The following is a 23,632-nucleotide window of genomic DNA, read 5'->3' as shown; positions in this document are numbered from 1 at the left end:
TAAATATTACTATTAAGTGTTCTTTTTTTGTTAAATTATAATTGAAAGTTATTATACACAAAGTATTATTTATTTCAACACGTTTTTATATAGTTTAATATTTGCGTATTGAAAATAAATGCAGTGGGCATGTACTTTTTTTCCATTTTCCAAATGCTGACAGGTGGAAAAGGTCAAATCATGAATTTACCACGGAATAGATGAGTCTTTAGGCGTTTTAGACATACAAGAGTAATGCAAAAATAATTTTACACAGAATGTTAAACAAGTAAAACGTACATAAATTGAATAAGTATGACACTTTCTGGTATGGGCATCAGCAAAAAAACTGTACTGTCTGAAGATGTGTATCATTGCTGTAAACTTGTGACATCTGCATTTTATCACCTCACAATCTCTTCTTGCAAAAAGCAGAAAGCCAATATAGCAAATGTGATTATCCGTGTAGGCATTGAAGAAGAGGTGGGGGCTGCAGTACATGTCCTTATCTAACCACAGATCCGAGTTTCTATTTTGCTTCACGTCCGAAAGCGCTTAAAAACGTGAAGCAGGCTCGGGTTGTCTCAGACATCTACAACAACTATCAAGTTTCCAGATCAACTTCAGATCAGAAATCATGAGGGCATCTTCTTTGTGTCTGGTGTTCGGGCTGGTCCTGCTGATGGCCTGGACTTCTGAGGCTCAACGTAAGTTCTCTTGAAATGTAGTTTTGCTCTTGACTAAATTCTTATGTATATGGACATATAGGCCATAATAATTTAATTGCACATACATTTAAAGTGATATTTCACTCTTAAAAATTGACTAGAAACAAAAAGAATTAGAAACTAGAAACAAAAGAATTGTACAGTCTTTGCAAGTTCCTCAACAAACTTTGTATTCTCAAGTTTCAAAGAAAACATATGACATATGATGCATAAAAGAAACCCAGAAACCAATATGATGATCTGAAGATTCTGCAAATTAACATCAAGAACTACAAAGGACCTTTATTTTGAAGGACATATATCAACACATTATGGTCCAATTCTGTCCTAAAATATATATATATATATATATATAAGATATACATTTTATCTCACCAACAGAAGCTGTCGCAGTTCCTCAGACGTGTTGCTTCAGTTTTATCGACTTCCCAATTCCAGACAGTAAAGTTGTGAGTGCTGTGAGGACACGTTCAAACTGTCCAGTCGCAGGCATTGTGTAAGTATATTTAACTCTAAAATATAGGCTATAATTTAGAAAAATTGTCATAAGCTCATTTTTAATTGTAGACAAATGATAAAAATTATTTTGCGAATATGCTAGCAATAACAAAATAAATGTGAATGTGCACTTTTTCCCCCCTCAGTGTTACGACACCTAAAACCCAATTCTGTGTGAATCCAGACGAGGCTTGGATAAAGAAGCATCTTTAGAAATGAAAATGCAACACGTTCACACAATAATACTGTTATTGCTTTACACAACTGCCTTTTCTTATTAAATGTATTTTTGCATCTCCTTATTAATACTGCAAGATGCTGAATGTTAAACCTGTTGTCATTTCACGCTCAATCTATGCAAATGAATAATAAAAAGCACAGAGATTACCTGGTGTCAGACTCATGTCAATGTGTGCATAAAAAATAATGTAAAAGACAGTATGACTCTCATCAGCAAAACATCTCATGTATAATAATGTCGATAGGCACAAAGAATAACAGAAGATAACATGGAGGGAAAAAAAGAAATTAACTGCAAATATGCAAATAAAGAAACACGTTTGCATAAATATAAAGCTGAAAAAGTAAGAGTTTGTGATTCTAAAAGGTATACCCTTTGTATAAAATAAGATATTTTTAATATAATGAACTGAGCCCCATCAGCTAAAATTCCAGGTCTAATCTATTAAAATGAAATAAACTGGTTTCAGATCAGCTTAGTAATAGATTTAAACATCTTTTAAATACTTTTTGTATTAAAACAACAAACATTCAACCAGAATATTCTTTTGAGGTTGTCGGTCCAAGAACTAGGTGGGGTTCAACATATTCATCACATTCATCAAACCTCAGATCTGAATTTCTGTAATGTCAGAAAGCATTTAAACATGAAGTAAATGTGACTCACTCAGACATCTCCAAAAACTCATTATCAAAGCCTGAAGATCAACTTCAGGTCAGAAACATGAAGACATCTTGTGTTTATCTGGGGATCTGGATGGTCCTGCTGCTGGCCTGAACTTCTGAGGCTCAAAGTAGGTTCTCTTGGAGTCTAGATGATTTATTTATAGATTTATTAAGGTGCACAAAACTTAACACAAGGATACAGTTGTTCTGCAGAGAAATAACTCATAGTTAGTGTAAAATCTGTTGTTTTCTGAAGATCAGTGTTGTTTTTTATCTCACCAACAGCTCAAGCTTCTCTAATCTCTGAAAGATGGTTTCCGTTTTAAAAAAGACTTACAAATTCCACACAACACGTTTTGTCAGAGCAATTTAAACAAACTTGTGTCAAATGTGAAGTTTTTTCCCTTCTGTTTTTTTAACAGATGCGGCTTGGAAAATGAAACGCGAGTTTTGTCAACTTGCAACATTTGAATCCAAAACTGTTTATTGTTCAGAACCATCTCCTTTCTAAGTAAATGCATTTTTGTTCTGTCTCATTAACAGGTATGGTGTGACAGGACCAGCGACTCCCCCACCCCCACACACACCCCCTTCTCTAAGCCCATGCCAGCAAATGATTCCCAAAGCCGACCCTGCCAAAGAGAACAGATCCAATCAAAGACACAGTGGTGATAAACTCATTAAAGGTGCCCTAGAACCAGTTTTAACAAGATGTAATATAAGTCTAAGGTGTCCCCTGAACGTGTCTGTTAAGTTTCAGCTCAAAATACCCCATAGATTTTTTTAATTAATTTTTTTAACTGCCTATTTTGAGCCATATGCACCGATTCAGTGCGCGACCCCTTTAAATCTCGCGCTCCCCCGCCCCCGAGCTCTTTACTGCCTTAACCAGCATAAACAAAGTTCACACAGCTAATATAAAAATGGATCTTTACAAAGTGTTCGTCATTCATGCTCCATGCATGCATCGATTCCTGTGAGTATAGTATTTATTTGGATGTTTACATTTGATTCTGTGTGAGTTTGAGCCTATGCTTCATAGCTAACGGGCTAAAGCTAACATTACACACTGTTGGTGAGATTTATAAAAGAATGAAGTTGTGTTTATGAACAGTATGCAACTGTTTAAAAATTAAAATAACGACGGCTCTTGTCTCCGTGAATACAGTAATAAACGATAGTAACTTTAACCACATTTAACAGTACATTAGCAACATGCTAATGAAACATTTAGAAAGACAATTTACAAATATCACAAAAAATATAATGTAATCATGGATCATGTCAGTTATTATTGCTCCATCTGCCATTTTTTGCTGTTGTTCTTGCTTGCTGTAATAGCAGACTCGGAGCCTGCTGCATCTACACTCCCGCACCCAGAATCCCGCATTCTCAGTCCCCTCATTTTTCGAGACAGCGCCTACTGCTGTTTGGAAGATCGTATAACACCCTTATCCAAATGCCATTGAAAACATTATAGGATGCAATATTATGGTCTCTTTTTATTTAAAGTTATCCAAATAAATATTTGCGTTCCCTGCTTAATGCATGTGCCAAAAAACTCATTGTGTTCTCAAACTAACAAATTACCCAGTAGTTATTTTTTGATCGTGGGTGTAATTGAAAGAAAATGACTGATGTAAGGTGTAGGGAAGCCAACCAGTTGGAGTGGAAAAGGAAATGACGTGCTGTACAAAAAGTTACTGCATAATCCAAAAATGGTGTTTTATTGGACGGTGCAAGATATTTACAGTGCAGGAAAAACAAAAATTAAATAAAAACTGTACAAAAAGAAACAAAACAGCAACAATGTGCTAATTTTGGCAAAACCAAACGGCCCAAGTTTGCAACACTGCTCAGCATGTTATTTCTCTGAGTCCATGACCAGAACTGAAATCCTCTCAGCTAGCAAGCCTATTTATAGGCTGAAACCCCACCTACAGGGCATACCAATTAATAGAAACAGACTTTTATGTTTGTAACACTTAAATTACATAATATAGTAATCCAACTCAGCAAGACAAACTAACAAACAGCTAATACAGCAAACATTAACAGAAAAAGAGTTTAACTGCCAATTAAATGGCAAAAACATTTGTTCATATATTCTCCCCCTCTGACATCACACCAAAATGGTAGCTTCCACAGGAAGTGACGTGGCTGCTGCTTTAAAACACAGTTTGACCTAGGGGAAGGGTTTGGTTGTACAGGGTGTGTTTGTGAATCGGTAAGTTTAACTTGCAACAAGGTTTGTGAAAAATTTGTAGGGAAAATAAAAGGTAATTATCACATGAATTATTGTGTTCTGGCATTCTGTTAAGTTTGTCAGCATTTCTCTAACATAAGAAAACAAACTATAGAAAACTAGAACAAAACACAGCAGTTAAAAATTTTAGACTGAACAAAACAAAAACTCCCTAACACCTTCCTAATGTGTACACAGATGTTAATATTGCCGGCAATGCTTAGTACAAGTGAAAGGGGTTTGTTTGTCCAAAGTCCGAATTTAGAGTCAACAGGTTAACCTGTGACATTTCTCCCCCCTTCCTCAGACACCTGAGGTGTCCTAGAGAGGTAATCTGCTGTACAATTCTGTGACCCAGTTTTATACAAAATTTCAAAGTTAAATGGCTGGATGGCTAAAAACCACCTAGTGATACGGGCATTTGTGTCCCTCATCTGGCCTAACCAGGCCAATGCCCTGTGATCAGTCTCAAGTTTGAATTTGCGTCCCACCAAATAATATCTTAAAGAGTCAAATGCCCATTTAATTGCTAGACACTCCTTCTCAACCGTAAAATACCTGGATTCACTTCCTGCTGATGTAGGCAATTGGTTGGAGCTGCCCTTGACCTTCCTGAAGTAGTACAGCCCCAATGCCATGCTCAGATGCATCGGTCTGCACAGTGAAAGTTTTTTCAAAGTCGGGACTCTGTAGAACAGGTTCGGTGCATAAGGAGTCCTTTAGGTCCTGGAAAGCCTTCTTGCAGTCCTGCGTCCAGTTAACTCTATTCGGCTTGTCTTTTTTTGTTAAATCAGTTAGGGCAAAGGCTCTTTCAGAGAAGTTCGGAATAAAACGCCTGTACCACCCCACAAGTCCCAGGAAAGAACGGACCTGTTTCTTGGTCACCGGTCGTTCTGCATTCTTGATGGCCTCCACTTTTCCCACCTGTGGACGTATTACTCCATGACCCAGCACATACCCTAGGTATTGTGTCTCAGCCCTGGCTAGGGTGCATTTGTCTGGGCGGATGGTTAGACCAGCATTCTTAATTCTTAGTAGCACGTCCTTCAGATGATCCAGATGCTCCTGCCAAGTTTGGCTATAGATGATAATGTCGTCTAAGTATGCAGCAGCAAATTTCTCAGTCCCCCTGAGGATCTGGTCCATCATCCTTTGGAAAGTAGCGGGAGCTCCATGAAGCCCAAAGGGAAGGACACAGAACTGAAAATGTCCAAAGGGTGTTTTAAATGCAGTCATCTCTTGACTCTGGACTTAGTGGGACCTGCCAATATCCCTTGCAGAGGTCAAGTGTGGTGAGATATCTTGCTCTTCCAAGACTCTCCACTAACTCATCTACCCTTGGCATGGGATACGGGTCAAATTTGCTCACACTATTTAGCTTGCGGAAATCCAGACAGAATCGAAGACTGCCATCCTTCTTGGGCACTAGAACAATGGGATTGCTCCATTCACTGGATGAAGGCTCAATTACACCAAGACTCTGCATGGTCTCCAACTCTTCCTTCATAACTGGCAGAAGTCTCTCTGGGACCCGGTATACTGGCTGACGAATGGGTTTGGGATCTTTGAGAGTGATGTGATGATGGATCACGCCTGTTCTGCCAGGTGTCTCCCTAAAGAGTTGTGCAGGCAGGCACTGTAGAAGTTCCTGCCTTTGTTCATCTTCCAGGTGCTCAAGGCTCAGCTGACTGTTGCCCTGACGAACCAGGCAGATATTGTTCCTCTATTTCCTCTTCTCCCTCCACCGATCTCACGAACAAGGTTGTTGCTATTCCAGCTATCTCCTCAGATGTAGGGTCGGGTGGTGTAGAACGAGCATACCACTTCTTCAACATGTTGACATGGAAGATTTGCAAGGGCTGGGTCCTGGATGGGATCTCAATCTCATGTCACAGGACCCACTTTCCGTTTTATTTGGTAGGGGCCCTGCCACTTAGCCAACAGTTTATGCTCACTCGTTGGTAATAGTAACAAGACCTTCTCACCTGGCTCAAACGTATGGGATCTGGCTGTTCGGTCGTACCACTCTTTTTGGCGTGCTTGAGAATGCTGAAGGTTTTCTCGTGCAAGGGCTGTTGTCTTCTGCAGATGCTCTCTCATCTTTAACACATAAGAGAGAATGTTTTTCTTGCCTGGTTTATCAGTGGCCTCCCAGCCCTCTCTCAATACATCCAGAGGCCCTCTGACCTGGTGAGCATGCAGCAGTTCGAATGGCGAAAAACCTGTAGATGCCTGGGGCACCTCCCGATATGCAAACAGGAGGAATGGAAGCCACTTGTCCCAGTCCTTACCAGTGTCAGAAACATACTTCCTCAGCATGGACTTCAAGGTCTGGTTAAAGCGTTCAACAAGACCATCAGTCTGAGGGTGGTACGGGGTGGTTCGTACTCTCTTTATGCCCAGCAATTGATATACTTTTTGTAGGGTGTAACTCATAAAGTTTGGGCCCTGATCTGTGAGCACTTCCCGAGGTATGCCAACCTGCGAGAAAAATCGTAGGAGTACAGTGGCTATTTGCTTAGCTGTGACCTCTTGTAGTGGGTATGCCTCAGGGTACCTGGTAGCGTAATCGCAAATGACTAAGATAAATCTGTTCCCTCTCTGACTCTTCTCCACAGGCCCAACTATGTCAACTCCTATTCGCTCAAAAGGAGTATCAACTACAGGAAGTGGTATGAGTGGTGCATAGGCAGGGGTACGGCCAGTAGTGAGCTGGCACTCTGGACATGACTTACAGAACTCTTTAACCTCACTGTACATCTTTGGCCAGTAAAACCTTTTGGCAATTCGCATTAATGTCTTCATAAAAGCCAAGTGACCTGCCCAGGGAATAGAATGCCCGAGTTCTAATACCTCCTTTCTGTATGTCTTAGGTACTATCAGCTGTAGCCCATCTTCTTTACTCTGTCTGTACAAAAGACCATTTTGCACCACAAAAGTCTCACCAAACAGAGATACAACACCCTCATTTCCCTCAGCCTGTTTAAAACATTCAGTTAAGGTTGAGTCATCACGCTGAAGCTGGGCTAGGTTACCAGGGACAACTATGTCAGTTTCAGTGAGTTCGGGTTCTTCTACCCCTACCTCAGCTTGCTCTGAAGTTTCCAACAACTCCTCTACCCACTCCCTTCGTTTCTGCAGTCTTTCCTGCTCTGTAGGCCTCGACTCACCTAGGCTAGTCTCAGAGCTAAAGGGCAATTCTTGCAATGTGTCTGGGGTTGTTTCTGGGAGCTGTGGAACCTGCTTAAGCTGCTTTGCTTGGGCTCTTGTAACAATGCCACACCATACAGTCTCTTGCACCAAATCAGCTAGCGCAGGGAAGTCAGTACCTAACAGGACAGGATAGGGCAGCTTGGTTGCAACACCAACATTCATCAGATATGACTGATTACAGACCTCCATATACACCTCAGCAGTAGGCAACTCGGTGCTATCACCATGCACACAACACACTGTTACTGTGTCTCCTTCACTCCAGGAATCTCTGGGTATATATCGTGCCTGTACCAGCGTATGGGAACAAACTGTGTCCACCAAAGCTGAAAGGGGTTTACCATTTAACAGTACAGTGATGACTGGCTCCCGATCGGGCTGCGTTTGTAACTGTTCTGGCCGGGGCACGTAACAAAGACCACTTGTCTTGGGCTTTTTGAGTGGGCAAAAGGGCCTAGTATGACCTGGCTCACCACAGTTATAACATACAACACTCTCTCCCTTAACTGTTGTCTGAGGCTCTGGGGAGGATGTTGGGGCTTTAGCATGAGAGGGCCTAAAGATCTTAGGACCACTTTGAGAGTTTGAACCCACCCCCAACCCTTCAAACTTACCCTTCAAAGAGTGTAGGATGCCAGCATATCGGGTAGTTCCTGGTCCCTTCCGTGCGGCAATGTAGGCCTCGACCATTGTTGCCGCCTCCGCGGCAGTCTCAGGATTTCTCTCCTTTACCCAGGTCCTCACCTCAGGGTACAACACTCGCAGGTACTGCTCCTGTACAAGGGTCTCCATAATGTCCCTCTTATTACTTTGCTCATAGTGTACCCATTTTGAGAACAAGTCCTTCAGTCTGATGTAGAGTTCTGTAGGAGTCTCATCGGCAGGGGTACTAAGGGACCGAAATCTTAACCGGTATGTCTCTGCACTGATTTCATATTTTTTTAGAATTGCAGCTTTCACTTGGTCATAGTTTCTGGTTTATGAGGGGTTCATAGCCACAAAAGCACTTTGGGCCTTGCCTGTTAACAAGGGAATAAGGCGGATGGCCCAGTCTTCCCTTGGCCATTGATACTCCTCTGCAAGTCTTTCAGAAGTGGTTAGGTAGTGCTCAATATCATCACCGTCCTCCAGCTTGGCTATTCGAGCTTCATGGTCTATCACCCGCCTTTCAGCTCCATATCTTGTCCGCTCCATGTCTAGCTGCATTTGGGTGACTTGGTGACTGAGGACCTTGTAATTTTGTTCACGGCGAGTAGTCTCTCTCTCCTGCTTTTCATCCCGTGCCAGTGCTGTGATGGCAGCATCTCCCCCTGTGGCTGGGACTTCCATAGGCCGCAATCGCTCCTCTGCAACACCTCCAACAGCACCTTGACCCACCTCTGCATCTGTGCCCTCCACAGGCTGAGTCCTAGTTTTGGGTGGCATGTCAGCAGGGCAGTAATCCACACAGGCACGTCACTCACTGGTGAGAGGATCCCACTTCTGACACCATATGTAGGGAAGCCAACCAGTTGGAGTGGAAAAGGAAATGACGTGCTGTACAAAAAGTTACTGCATAATCCAAAAATGGTGTTTTATTGGACGGTGCAAGATATTTACAGTGCAGGAAAAACAAAAATTAAATAAAAACTGTACAAAAAGAAACAAAACAGCAACAATGTGCTAATTTTGGCAAAACCAAACGGCCCAAGTTTGCAACACTGCTCAGCATGTTATTTCTCTGAGTCCATCACCAGAACTGAAATCCTCTCAGCTAGCAAGCCTATTTATAGGCTGAAACCCCACCTACAGGGCATACCAATTAATAGAAACAAACTTTTATGTTTGTAACACTTAAATTACATAATATAGTAATCCAACTCAGCAAGACAAACTTACAAACAGCTAATACAGCAAACATTAACAGAAAAAGAGTTTAACAGCCAATTAAATGGCAAAAACATTTGTTCATATATTCTCCCCCTCTGACATCACACCAAAATGGTAGCTTCCACAGGAAGTGACGTGGCTGCTGCTTTAAAACACAGTTTGACCTAGGGGAAGGGTTTGGTTGTACAGGGTGTGTTTGTGAATCGGTAAGTTTAACTTGCAACAAGGTTTGTGAAAAATTTGTAGGGAAAATAAAAGGTAATTATCACATGAATTATTGTGTTCTGGCATTCTGTTAAGTTTGTCAGCATTTCTCTAACATAAGAAAACAAACTATAGAAAACTAGAACAAAACACAGCAGTTAAAAATTTTAGACTGAACAAAACAAAAACTCCCTAACACCTTCCTAATGTGTACACAGATGTTAATATTGCCGGCAATGCTTAGTACAAGTGAAAGGGGTTTGTTTGTCCAAAGTCCGAATTTAGAGTCAACAGGTTAACCTGTGACATAAGGGATACAATTACAGATTGAACTATCTTATGAAAAATATGTGATATTATATTGCTACAATGTTTTTTTTTTTAATTCAAATTCCAATTTTTCTTTCAGTTCAACCTATAATGGTCTAATTAACATTATACCATGCTAACATTACAAAACCTGTTTTTTGATATTTTGAATGTGAAGCAAAACTCAAATAAGAATAGACAAAACATCAATAATAAACAATTCTGTACTTTTATTTAAAGATCACCTTGATCACCATCATCTTGCTGTAAACAGGACAAAGCAAAGAAAAAAGGAAGAACAAATTATGTTAGTGACTTTTCGTCTTCAATTGCATAAAAAAAATGTAATGTAAATACATATGGTAAAAGAATTACTTTCTGGTAGGTGAATGTTGCTTCTTTTCTCATGCGTTTTGCAATCGCCCTGTCAAATTCCTTAACTTCACTAAAATAAAAGATGAATGCCATTGTCAGAAATATTGTGTAATAATAAAAAGATTTTTTTTGCAAATGCAAATTACAAGCATACTGTACCTAGGGTAATAAGTAGGGTCATGGAGGAACACCTCCTCAGCCTCCTGGATAATGCCTGCAGCTCACATAGGCCATGAATGATGACCTGTCCATATAAATAAATAATTAATCAATGTATAAAACATTGCATATATGGCAATAATCAAAAAAATCCAATTGACAAACATGTTCAGGCCTACCTCAGGAAAAAGAAAACCACAAATGAACTCCACTTCATCTGTGAAGTTAAGTTGAGTTTAGATTTATGCAGTTTTTTTTCTCGTAATTTAACGAGTTTATTCTCAACATTTTATGTAGACTTTTTTCTCGAAATTTAACAACTTTAATCTCGAGATGGTTTTATTTTTTTTATTTTTGCTTGGCCCTAATCCTCTTCCGTACAAAGCTAATTGTATAGAGGGTATGCATGTGACGTCACCGTCGACCGTTACGACTGCATCATGCTCACTGAGTGGCTAAAGACTGAGCGGCAGCATTGGTTTTCAGCGTGAATATCGAGAAAATTACACAAAATACTTCCAAAACAGGAAAGAGCTTTGATTGACTGTACAAATAGCTTTGACACAAAACCTGAGGTATATATTTAAAGACTGCTGAAAGCTATAGAAAAAAGAAGCAAATAGGTCGCTGCAACTAAACAGCTGGACTCCAGCAGAGAAACATGGATTTGTAGTTATCATTTTGTGTCAACTTGTTGGATTTTGAGGTAAAATCATGCCATATTGTATTGTTATACATTGTTGATAACTCATCAATTAAATATTTTCCATCTTATATTCTGCATAATTTGTGTGTTTTTAAATAAACACTGACAAAAACTATACTATAAAACTATATATGTTTTAAGGCTGGACAATATGACGATATAACATAAGTGATTACGCGGATTTAAACCTACCTATATTGTAGTTATATAAAATATTCACAGGCAGATTTGCTTTATGTATTTCCCCGGCGTCAAATCAGGCACATATAAATGTCAGGAAACACGACTCCTGGCTGCATGTCAATATCCATGGATTAGGTTTATTTGACAAGTTGTAAGGAACACTTTCAATTCCAACCTTTAGTGTAATCGTTTGTTTTACTCGAGTTTTCGCAGTTTCCCCTATTAAATCCAGTCATGCAGCAGGTTCTTTTGCCACTGAGTCCAGGTGAGGGAGTGCGTTTTTGGCGGGAAAGTGACGTCGATGCATACCCTCTATAGTAGAACAAAAGCTAGAAATGGCTAAAGGAACATAGCCAAAATTTACGGAAGAGGAGTAGTGCCAAGCAATAATAAAAAAAATACAACCATCTTGAGATTAAAGTTGTTAAATTTAGAGAAAAAACTCGTTAAATTTCAAGAAAAAAGTTGAGATAAAATGTTGAGAATAAAGTCAATAAATTACGAGAAAAGTCGTTAAATTACGAGAACAAATTCGTTAAATTATGAGAAAAATGTTGTTAAATTTTGAGAAAAAAGTAGAGATAAAATGTTGAGAATAAACTCATTAAATTATGAGAATAAAGTCATTCAATTACAGTCAAATTTAAAGGTGCTAAAGAGGATCTCTTCGTCGATTGAGAAACCAAAGACTTTTAGTGAGTTTTTGAAATGAGCGCATGCGTAAGAACAACCCCTCTCCTTCACAGCTCATTTCGATGATCACGTAAACGATTGGCTGATGTTTTTAAGGCCCTACCTCATGCACAGATGATGTATATTAAAATTATTCCTTTCAGTGCACCTAATAAATAGTCTTTTATCAGTTAGTAAAGACAGTTTCAAGAAATATTGCAAAAATGTATAAAATAAAACATCCTCTTTAGCACCTTTAAGTCAATACAAATTAAAACAAGGAACCCAAAAAAAGGCCAAATGACACATTCTAGCTCACATGTTAATACCATAGACTGGTTTATACATAGTGAAGGCATAGTAAATTTGATTATTAGGCAATTGTATGAGTTGTAAATGGCTGGCAACAACTTCATATCACAGCTAAATTAATATTGATCCATTTTAATACTTACATTTTATAAGAACTAATTTAAGTAGTCTACATAAATTATAGAAAGTAAAATAATTACTCCGGAATTAATTAATCCAATTTATAGTTTTAGGAGAAAATGTCTGATAATTTAAAAAAGGTAAAACGGTAAATCTGATTAAATAATTAATGATGGCATTCTTTGATATTAACACACATAATGTATCTAATTGGTCTACTTTAATGTCAACTAATTTTAATCAAAATTTTACAATGGCTTGTCTACAAAAAGTCCAAGGTTAAAGGCTAACGTTTATTTTCAGGGGGAAAAAGGCGAGAAACTTACATTAACAGCTCAAATTTTGTTACAAACTATCTTTACAAATATTAAATAGACTATTCATATGTTGGTGTATCGATGAGCTATAAAGTAGCTTGATTAAAAAAGAAATAATTGAATAAAATTGACAATACTCACATTTCGGTTCTTCATGTGTTTATCCATGTGTTTATTCGATCCAATTTGATAGGAGGCGCTGTCTCGACAACAAGGGGACTGAGAATGCGGGACTCTGGGTGCGGGACTGTAGATGCAGCAGGCTCCGAGTCTGCAGCTTCATAATATTGGATGATTCAGCTGTGCACATCCAGATGTTTTGCCCTTGTCTAATGCCTTGAACATGAGCTGGCATATGCAAATATTGGGGTCATACATATTAATGATCCCGACTGTTACATAACAGTCAGTGTTATGTTGAGATTCGCCTGTTCTTCGGAGGTCTTTTAAACAAATTAGATTTATATAAGGAGGAGGGAACAATGGAGTTTGAAACTCAATGTATGTCATTTCCATGTACTGAACTCTTGTTATTCAACTATGCCAAGGTAAATTAAATTTTTCATTTGATGGCACCTTTAAAATAGAAAACAGTCATTTTAAATTGTAATAATATTTCAAAATATATAACTGTTTTTTCTGTCATTTTAATTAAATAAATGCAGCCCAAAAAAAAATTTACCGACGCCAAACTGACCCCCGTCCTCTGTTTTCTAAACAGGATATCACCCTTTGACTATTGTTAGTTTGTTGAAAGCCACATATACAGCAGCAAGTCTGTCACCTAAACAATTACTGGACATAGGTTCTCACAACTTGAGACAAAAACAGGGTGACAGAGAGCCAAAAAATACTTTACACATCACATTGAAAGTGCTTTAAAAAGCGTGAAGCAGGCAGGGGTCGTCTCAGACATCTACAACAACTATCAAGTTTCCAGATCAACTTCAGATCAGAAAGGAACATTTTGAAAACACATCAGATCTCAGTGGGGAAAAATATCATGCATATCATCTATACTGATCTGGACTGGGTAATGTGTTAGGAACGAAAGGATGCCACATCGTTTGAAGGAAATGAAAATCATCAACCTCCAGAGGACTGAATTCAAAGACACCCTGAAAATCAAAGTGAAAAATTTATGCAGCAGGCTAGTCCATTTTGCTGAAATTTCATTGCAGCAACTCAAAATGGTACTCAGTAGTTTGTATGGTCCACACGTGCTTGTATGCATGCCTGACAAGGTCAGGGCATGCTCCTAATGAGACGACGGATGGTGTCCTAGGGTATTTCCTACCAGATCTGGATCAGGGCATCACTGAGCTCCTGGACAGTCTGAGGTGCAACCTGGCGGTGTCGGATGGACAGAAACATAATGTCCCAGAGGTATTCTATTGGATTTAGGTCAGGCGAGCATGGGGGCCATTCAATGGTATCAATTCCTTCATCCTCCAGGAAATGCCTGCATACTCTCACCACATGAGGCCACGCATCGTCGTGCACCAGGAGGAACCCAGGACCCACTGCACCAGTGTAGGGTCTGACAGTGGGTCCAAGGATTTCATACCGATACCTAATTGCAGTCAGGGTGCCATTGTCTAGCCTGTAGAGGTCTGTGCGTCCCTCCATGGATATGCCTCCCCAGACCATCACTGGCCCACCACCAAACCGGTCAATCTGAACGATGTTACAGGCAGCAGAATGTTCTCCATGGCTTCTCCAGACCCTTTCACGTCTGTCACATGTGCTCAGGGTGAACCTGCTCTCATCTGTGAAAAGCACAAGGCGCCAGTGATGGACCTGCCAATTCTAGTGTTCAATGGCAAATGCCAATCGAGCTCCACGGTAACGGGCAGTAAGCATAGGGCTCACTAGAGGACGTCGGGCCCTCAGGCCACCCTCATGAAGTCTGTTTCTGATTGTTTGGTCAGAGACATTTACACCAGTGGCCTGCTGGAGGTCATTTTGTAGGACTCTGGCAGTGCTCATCCTGTTCCTCCTTGCACAAAGCAGCAGATACCGGTCCACAAAGGACCTTCTACGGCCCTGTCCAGCTCTCCTAGAGTAACTGCCTGTCTCCTGGAATCACTTCCATGCTCTTGAGACTGTGCTGTGAGACCATAGACTGAAAAAAAATATGGACGTAGCGTCCGTGACGTCACCCATAGAGTTCTGAACAGCAGTTTTGACACGTAAATGAGGCCGCGGCCATCTTAGCTGCGTGTCACCGCATGGGCAAGGAGGCGGGGAGGTGGTTTGAGCTGATGTGATTGGTTGCTGGAACCACACCCGCCTAGCTCGACGTGACCATGTTAGCAAGCAAAGGAGCTATCTATCTAGACACTATCTAAATTATTAATGAAGATAAGTTTTATCATCAGAAAGTTCTAAAAGTTTACTGTCAATCTATGGTGTTTTTTAAGATATAGATGCTCCAACACCAGTAATTTGTGTTGGGTGTGCAAATAACAACATGGAACATCAAATGGGACTTCATACCTTTATAATAGAGATCCCGAGATGAATCCAATCTGTGGCACTTGGGTAAAATGTCCATTGCAAAACAAACAAAAAAAAAATTTCACATTTCTTCTGAATGATCTGCTCTCTGTCATCGTTCTTCAAGAAAGGATGCAATCTGAGCAGCCTTTATGTTGTAAAACTGTATACGATCGTATCTAACAAACAAATGAGCCTGTGTCCAAAGTGTATTTTTTTTCAAAATAGTGCACCAGTTTTAGTTATAATATCCAAGCAGTGCTGTCAGAGTTGTATATCCTCCTGGTATTGTCATTGCAGTAAATCTCGCAATCAAAACTAATCAAAACAGCCAATGCCACGATCCAACAATGTGTGTTCTGTTTCTTCTGCATGCATGCACACAGACACACATCAGTCTCGAATATTATGCAGCAAGCCATATTTTATAATTGTATAAAATAATTGAGAAAAAAAAGCACAAAAACGGCTGAGATGCCAAATTCAGCGGCAGCTGAGGTAACATGACGGCTCACAGACAGCAGCGCAATCTACCTGTCACTCAAGTGACCACGCCCTTAATTATGCAGAACTTTAAGGCTTAATATAATTTAAACGGATAAGTTATACAAAAATTCACCCCCCTCAGAGTTGTCATGAAGGGCAAAAATAGCAGTATAGACCAAAACCACAATTTGAACCAACTTGTAAACATGTTTTTTTCCTGCTATAAACTTGGCCAATTTAACATGGGACTCTATGAGATTCTGCTCTCTTTTGGAGCCTGTCCCTAGCGGCCAGTCGATGAATCGCAGTTTAAGTTACTTCCGTATTGGCTTCACGAGAGAAAGGGGGAGGTTGCCGCTTGTGTGAGACACAGCAAACCTTCTGGCAATGGCACGTATTGATGTGCCATCCTGGAAGAGTTGGACTGCCTGTGCAACCTCTGTAGGGTCCACATATCGCCTCATGCTACCAGTAGTGACACTGACCAGCCAAATTCAAAACTAGTGAAAAACAGTCAGAAAAGATGAGTAGGGAAACAAATGTCAGTGGCCTCCACCTGTAAAACCCTTCCTGTTTTGGGGGTCGTCTCATTGTTCACCCATCTTCACCTGTTGTTAATTTTATTAACACCAAAGCAGCTGAAACTGATTAACAACCCTCTCTGCTACTTAACTGACCAGATCAATATCCCAGAAATTTAACTGACTTGATGCTATTCTCAGATTAAAAAGTGTTCCTTTAATTTTTTGAGCAGTATATATATATAAAAATATATATAACTGTTGCTTCAGTTTTATCGACTTCCCAATTCCAGACAGTAAAGTTGTGAAAGCTGTGAGGACACAATCATATTGTCCTGGCGCAGGCATTGTGTATTTAACTCCAAAATAGGCTATAATTTAGAAAAATTGTTTCTAAACATTTTTAACTGTAGACAAATGATAAAAATGATTTTGCGAATATGCTAGCAATAACAAAATAAATGTGAATGTGAACTCGACCCCCCCCCCCCCTCAGTGTTACGACGTTACGATACTGAATGTTAAACCTGTTGTCGTTTCACGCTCAATCTATGCAAATGAATAATAAAAAGCACAGAGAGATTACCTGATGTCAGACTCACATGTGTGCATAAAAAATTGTCGAAAATAGTGAAAAAGACAGTAGGCTATAACTCTCATCAGCATAACATCTCATGTACAATAATAACGATAGGCAGAAAGAATAACAGAAGATAACATGGAGAAAAAAAAGGAAATTAACGGCTTAAATATACAAATAAAGAAACACGTTTGCATAAATATAGCTGAAAAAGTTTATATATACCTTATATATGTTTCAGATCCTACGGAACAGGATTAGGACCAAGCAATAATAAAAAAGTAAAACCATCTCGAGATTAAAGTCGTTAAATTTCGAGAAAAAAGTCGAGATAAAATGTTGAGAATAAACATGTTAAATTACGAGAAAAAAAGCCGTTAGATTATGAGAACAACGTCATTAAATTACGAGAAAAAAGTCGTTAATTTGTTCTCGTATAACGACTTTTTTTCTCGTAATTTAACGAGTTTATTCTCAACATTTTATTTCAACTTTTTTTCTCGAAATTTAACAATTTTAATCTCGAGATGGTTTTATTTTTTTTATTATTGCTTGGCCCTAATCCTCTTCTGTACAGATCAGCTTAGTAATAGATTTAAACATCTTTGTAATGCTTTTTGTATTAAAACAACAAACATTCAACCAGAATATTCATGTAAGGTTGTCTAGATTTTTTTTCTATTTATTTTTAGATTTATTAAGGTGCACAAAACTTAACACAAGGATACAGCTGTTCTGCAGAGAAATCAGGGTAAAATCTATTTTTTATCTTACCAACAGCTCAAGCTTCTCTAATCTCTGAAAGATGGCTTCAAGAATGATCATGCGTTCATCTTAAAAGATGAAAAAAAAAGAGTCTATACAATATATCTATATAAAATATATATATATATATATACACACACACACACACACACACACATATAGATAGATAGATAGATAGATAGATAGATAGATAGATAGATAGATAGATAGATAGATAGATAGATAGATAGATAGATAGATAGATAGATAGATAGATGTTTATTGTATCCTGACCTGTGAATGATATCTGCCTGTATCCTGACCACGATTCTGCCTGTCCCTTGCTGTTCCTGTTTGACCCTGTCTGACCCCGCCTCTACGACCACGCTCACTTTTAATAAAGCTTCGCAAATGGATCCCTGCCCGAGTCCCGCCTCGTTACACCATACATATTCTTTCATGCTAGACTTGTACTTTCTAACCTCTTTGCACAATCTCTCATGGGTCTGTTCTGTTTATGCAATTTGTATTCGACTAACGTTACCTTGTGAATCGACGTACATGTACAGTTGCCACCTTGTGGATATACCAATTACTGCAAAAAAAAAAAAAAAAAAAAAAAAAAATTAAATGCGAATGTGCGAGCCCGGTTACAAACATCTGGCAATGCATGTACAGTACGCGCATACTCTTCTGGTGACGATGACACTGACCCTTGCGCACGCGTAAAAATGAACTATACTTTGGGCTTAAAACTGCAGTAAAACCAGAATACCTTTTAGACAGTTTCATTTCACAGAAATCGTAAAGAAACTATGCTCAACAGTCAAAAATGCAAATTAACATTAAAATACACAGAAATTAAAGGTGTATGGACATGGTGGCATACCACAAATACTGATAAGATAAGAAAAGACAACACAACCATCATCAGCATAACATCTCATGTTTAATAATGTACAGTTAGGCAGAAAGAATAACAGACGAAGATAACAATTGGAGATTGAAAACTGTATACAAAAAATAATAAGAAAACAAACATGTTCAGGTCTACTATTGAGAAAAAAAAAAAAAAAAACTAAACAAAAGTGTAGAGTGGTTAAAGAAAATAGTTTTTCCTTTTTTCCCCAAAATCAAACTGCATAAAACCATCTATTCATAACTTTGCTTTTCAGCACATACTTGCTTAACTCCAACTCTTTCTTCCAGCCGTCCGTCTCATTCTCCATCACATTCTTACAAACCTACTATGAGACCTTCATAACACTAAGGTGTGCGAATGATGTCTAAAAACGGCCTGTTCTGTTAGGAAATATTACAAACACAAAGTCTTGTTTGTAATAACCATCATTTAACGTTTCAAGGGAATGTTGTTGGTCAAGTAAGATGAGATCATGCACTTGAGATACTGGGAATGGGGTGTAATGTTACAGCCAACCAGAAGATGGTGATAAACTCATTTCATTTGTTGCAAAGGAGTGTGAAATGTACCGTAGCACTTGTGCATGTGTTTCTTATGGGGTCATAGAACATCAGAGCATCAAAAGAGATGCAAGGAGTTTCTGGTTTTATAGAGGAATGGAGCTTCATGATGTCTTTAAAAGATTTTCCCTTTTTTCTTGTTCTTTTCCATTGTCCTGAAAACAAAGAAAGATGAAAAACATTGGTGAAGAAATTCATTAACCAACAGGAACCATTTCAGATATAAATTTTATCAAGACAGAGTAAAATATTAGTTATAGCTATTGTAACTTTGTTGTAATCACTAATATTTTCCCATTTCAGTTTTTATAATTAATACCATTTTTTCCCTTTTTTCTCTTTTTTTTTCTTTTATTATTTCCTATTTCCCTTCAAAACTTTGGTAGTAAGATTTTTTTTTTTTTAAAGAAATTAATACTTTTGTTCAACAAGGACACATTAAATTGATCAAAAAGTGACAGTAAAGACATTTATAATGTTACAAAAAAATATATTTCTAATAATCAAATATCCTGAATAAAATGCATCACGGTTTCCACCAAAATATTAAGCATCTGTTTTCAACTTTGATAATAATAATAAAACATTTTTTGCAACACCTTAAATAACTTGCGTACACAACAAGTCTGATCTGTGAAATTTGCTTGGCACATGCGTATTAGCGTCGTCTTCGATCGTGTGAAATTTGAAGAACATGCTCTTCTCCAGTCCGAAGATATCGGCGAAAGTTTTTTTTCTAAGGTAATTTTTTTCACTTCACCACGTCGCTTCCACATTGAATAGCTTCTCATCCTTACATGACTGTTAAAGTTAATATACATTTTCGTAAACCTTAATTCTGTGCTCTAAACACTGACATATTGCATAACTTTGTGTCATACAAGGTCATCGTAAAATCTAGAGAAATGTTCGAGGTGGTCAGCGGGGTACAGTTGAGACACATACCCACACCACAGAATCCTACTGCGGCACAAGCAGTTTAGTTGCACGATGTAAGATCTATTAAGATCTATTAATCTATTAAAATTAATAGAATTGCAATTGTTCAATGTTTTTACTGTTACTCAACTTTTCAACTGTTAATATTAAAAATATGAACTGAAATTAAATATTGTATCGCTGTTTGCCATTACTGTAGAATGTTTTACAAATGGACTACTTTTAACTAAAAATAATCAAATAAAATACTAAATGGAAATAAAAACTGTCAAATTCTCATTTTTTTTAAGGTATTTTACATTTGCAGTGAATTGGTTAGGCAGCTTTACAGCATTCCGGATGGGTGTCTCAACTGTACTCGACTGTACCCGACATGGGTACAGTTGGAACAAAAAAGCTTCTTGTGTTTATGAGCTAATTGTGAAAAATATAACATAGTTATGGATGTTAATAATTAATATTTTAGTAGACAAGTAAAGGAAATGTCATATGAAAAATCACTTCTTTTCAGTCCCATAGTTTTGATGTGGTAGATTCGAGCTTCCCGGATTAATAACTCGTGAGCTAAACGTTGTTAAAACACAAATGCAGCTACTTTCAATCATAGTAAACTAGACAACGAGCTACAACAACGCAATTTTCAACCCAATGTGCTTTATAATAAATTGGTCTCTATGAGCAGGCGGCGGAGATACACGTCAGAAGGGACCGTCTGAAAAGTGCAAAACCCAAAACCCTTTTGCTTATTTTATATTATGAAAAATACTCAATAACTTCACTGTAACACACTGTACTGTCACCAAATTCAGTTCATACATCATTGCTCTCCTGATGGTTAGGTACTACAACACTTAGTTTGGCAAGTAGCATATAAAGGCCTTCTTTACACACATTATGTTGGTACACAGCTTACTTACAACAGCTTTTGCATGATAATTGCTTACTGGCATTACAATTTATTTAATATTTTTACTAATAACAGTGAAGTTATTATTATATTATTTTATTTTATTTAATAATTAATAATCTTAAGTTATGCATTTGTTTTATCAAGCTAAGTGTTCCAGTACAACCAGCAGGAGAGCAGTGATGTATGAACTGAATTTGGTGACAGTACAGTGTGTTACAGTGAAGTTATTGAGTATTTTTCACAATATAAAATAAGCAAAAGGGTTTTGCACTTTTCAGACGGTCCCTTTAGACGTGTCCTTATACATTTTTACCCCCCACATTATTTAGTGACTGAAAGACTCTTTTACGAGAGAGAAAGCAGGGCACTGAGGAATTGAGATGAAAGAATAGAGAAAGTCTCACTTTGACGCATCAAGTTTCTGCTGCTCCAGGATGCGTTGCTGGGCCTCCCAGTTGACTTTTTCCTCCTCAAACTGACGTCTCTTTTCCTCTAGCTCTTTATATTGAGCTTCTAGATTCTTCTTCATCTGTTCGTGACGCCGTTCCAACTGCATCGAGGAAGCACAGGATGAACTCAGTTAAGTGTTTGTCATACTGCATGTTAGTCGTAACTAGAAACCGAACACATGCACACCTCTGCCTCAGAGTCCTTCAGTTTTTGCTTCTTTTCTTTGACCTTCATCTCAAAGACTTGCTCCATCTCTGTCTCCATCTTCTTCATCTTCATCACATGCTCCCTCCTCTCCTCCTCCATCTGGGCCAAGGGGACTCCTAAGAGTGACATTGAAACAAGGAACTTTTTTAAATGTTAAGACTAGACGTTTTTACTCAAACATGGAATGGAAATTGCGATAGACTTTTCTTCCCTATTGTAATGTATATTTGAATGAAACTGAGAAAAAAAAAAATGTGGAGCGGCACTTGATTTTGTTCATTGATTTGATTGGATTGTTGGATCATTGTGGTTTGCTATTGCTGTGATCTCATGTTAGTGACAGGCAGGTTTGCCAGGTTTTTACAACAAAATTGCTACTCAAAACTAGCCCAATCGCATTTCAGGGTAGGTCAACCGGTAAAAATAATGTTCTGGGGGTAAAATTAGCATTTTTGGCGGGGTTCCAGGAGCTCAATATCATGTTATTTGGGGTCGCTTCAACCAGCGGACATGAAAAACAACCCGCGGCAGGTTTTCCTACCCTCATGAAAGTAAACACGTCATCAGAGAAGAGAAAAGTTATTTTGATTTGATGAGGGCACATGAATAAAAAAAAGTGCACTATTTTGTTGATAATATCAAATGAAGCAACATCATAAATACTGAGATATTCAGAGTTTTAATTTAGCCAGTTATGTTTCCTAGGCCTTGCAAATTGGCTAGCTTTGTGTTCCCTCCTCGTCTATGATTGACAAAATATCTGCAGGTAAACATGGCTCCTTATTAACACTGCAACATTAGTAAATATAAATAAACATAATAAAAATTGTGGTATTTTGTGGATTATATATATATATATGATCTTTTCAAAATTGTTTATTATATTTATAATATATAGGTTATGTAACACTGTCAAATAAATGCTATTCTTTTGAATTAAAAAAATCCTGGAAAGCTCTCGACTATATTACAGCGCATTTACAAAGTTCACACAGCTAGTATAACCCTAAAATGGATCTTTACTTCGAATTATGTGAGTAAAGTATTTAGATGTTTACGTTTGATTCTGTATGAGTTTGAGGCTGTGCTCCGTGGCTAACGGCTAATGCTACACTGTTGGAGAGATTTATAAAGAATGAAGTTGTGTTTATGAATTATACAGACTGCAAGTGTTTAAAAATGAAAATAGCAACGACTCTCGTCTCCGTGAATACAGTAAGAAACGATGGTAACTTTAACCACATTTAACAGTACATTAGCAACATGCTAATGAAACATTTAGAAAGACAATTTACAAATATCACTAAAAATATCATGATATCATGGATCATGTCAGTTATTATTGCTCCATCTGCCATTTTTCGCTGTTGTTCTTGCTGGCTTACCTTGTCTGTGCACAGATCCAGACATTAATACTGCCTTTCCTTGTCTAATGCCTTGAACATGGGCTGGCATATATGCAAATATTAGGGTCATACATATTAATGATCCCGACTGTTACGTAACAGTCGGTGTTATGTTGAGATCCGCGTGTTTTCCGGAAGTCTTTTAAACAAATGAGATTTATATAAGAAGGAGGAAGCAATGGGGTTTGAAACTCAATGTATTTCTTTTCCATGTACTGAACTCTTGTTATTTAACTATGCCAATATAAATTCAATTTTTGATTCTAGGGCACCTTTAAGAGAACGTAAACATTTGAGAAAGTAAATGCATATGTACAGTATGACATGACATGACATGTGACATGTGGCCAAGTATGGTGACCCATACTGGGGTCCATACACAAATTCCATACTCGGAATTTGTGCTCTGAATTTAATCCATCCAAGTGCACACACCAGTGAACACACAAACCGTGAACACACACCTGGAGCAGTAGGCAGCCATTGCTGCGGCGCCCGGGGAGCAGTTGGGGGTATTGTGCCTTGCTCAAGGATCTTACCTCAGTCGTGGTATTGAGGGTGGAGAGAGAGCTGGATATTCACTCCCCTCACCGACAATCACTGCCGGACCTGA

At 38.3% G+C, this 23,632-nt stretch overlaps 3 protein-coding genes and 1 long non-coding RNA gene across 4 annotated transcripts; 1 reads left to right on the top strand and 3 right to left on the bottom strand.

The window, feature by feature from the left end:
- Positions 1-503: 503 nt before the first annotated feature.
- On the top strand, positions 504-1,591 carry ccl33.3 (chemokine (C-C motif) ligand 33, duplicate 3). The gene is made up of 3 exons (XM_067380253.1): positions 504-686; positions 1,089-1,203; positions 1,352-1,591. The coding sequence occupies exons 1-3, from the start codon at positions 617-619 to the stop codon at positions 1,416-1,418; spliced, it is 252 nt and encodes an 83-aa protein (XP_067236354.1). The 5' UTR covers positions 504-616; the 3' UTR covers positions 1,419-1,591.
- Positions 1,592-3,866: 2,275 nt separating this feature from the next.
- On the bottom strand, positions 3,867-9,085 carry LOC137015181 (protein NYNRIN-like). Its single transcript, XM_067379954.1, has one exon. It carries the CDS (start codon positions 8,359-8,361, stop codon positions 6,241-6,243), a length of 2,121 nt encoding a protein of 706 aa, XP_067236055.1. The 5' UTR covers positions 8,362-9,085; the 3' UTR covers positions 3,867-6,240.
- A 178-nt stretch (positions 9,086-9,263) lies between these two features.
- On the bottom strand, positions 9,264-17,250 carry LOC137015149 (uncharacterized). The gene is made up of 5 exons (XR_010893922.1): positions 12,937-17,250; positions 10,665-10,702; positions 10,486-10,570; positions 10,327-10,396; positions 9,264-10,215 (listed from the first exon to the last, which is right to left on the bottom strand). It is a non-coding gene; the product is annotated as an uncharacterized lncRNA (long non-coding RNA).
- Positions 17,251-18,335: 1,085 nt separating this feature from the next.
- On the bottom strand, positions 18,336-21,742 carry LOC137014607 (septin-7-like). Its single transcript, XM_067378996.1, has 3 exons — positions 21,593-21,742; positions 21,361-21,506; positions 18,336-19,262 (listed from the first exon to the last, which is right to left on the bottom strand). Exons 1-3 carry the CDS (start codon positions 21,740-21,742, stop codon positions 19,223-19,225), a joined length of 336 nt encoding a protein of 111 aa, XP_067235097.1. The 3' UTR covers positions 18,336-19,222.
- Positions 21,743-23,632: the final 1,890 nt, after the last annotated feature.

Source organism: Chanodichthys erythropterus, chromosome 24 (assembly GCF_024489055.1).
Source record: "Chanodichthys erythropterus isolate Z2021 chromosome 24, ASM2448905v1, whole genome shotgun sequence".
NCBI lineage: Eukaryota > Metazoa > Chordata > Actinopteri > Cypriniformes > Xenocyprididae > Chanodichthys > Chanodichthys erythropterus.
This window is presented reverse-complemented; position numbering and strand designations above follow the sequence as displayed.

Bases quoted from the DNA above. Each gene is read 5' to 3' on its own strand.
- LOC137015181 (XM_067379954.1), bottom strand. From the start codon at position 8,361: ATGGAGACCCTTGTACAGGAGCAGTACCTGCGAGTGTTGTACCCTGAG.
- ccl33.3 (XM_067380253.1), top strand. From the start codon at position 617: ATGAGGGCATCTTCTTTGTGTCTGGTGTTCGGGCTGGTCCTGCTGATG. The intron at 687-1,088 runs GTAAGTTCTCTT...TCTCACCAACAG, and splicing joins CTGGACTTCTGAGGCTCAAC to AAGCTGTCGCAGTTCCTCAG. The intron at 1,204-1,351 runs GTAAGTATATTT...TTCCCCCCTCAG, and splicing joins TGTCCAGTCGCAGGCATTGT to TGTTACGACACCTAAAACCC.
- LOC137014607 (XM_067378996.1), bottom strand. From the start codon at position 21,742: ATGTCACTCTTAGGAGTCCCCTTGGCCCAGATGGAGGAGGAGAGGAGG. The intron at 21,507-21,592 runs GTGTGCATGTGT...TCCTCGATGCAG, and splicing joins TGAAGGACTCTGAGGCAGAG to TTGGAACGGCGTCACGAACA. The intron at 19,263-21,360 runs GTGAGACTTTCT...CTTTGTTTTCAG, and splicing joins CAGAAACTTGATGCGTCAAA to GACAATGGAAAAGAACAAGA.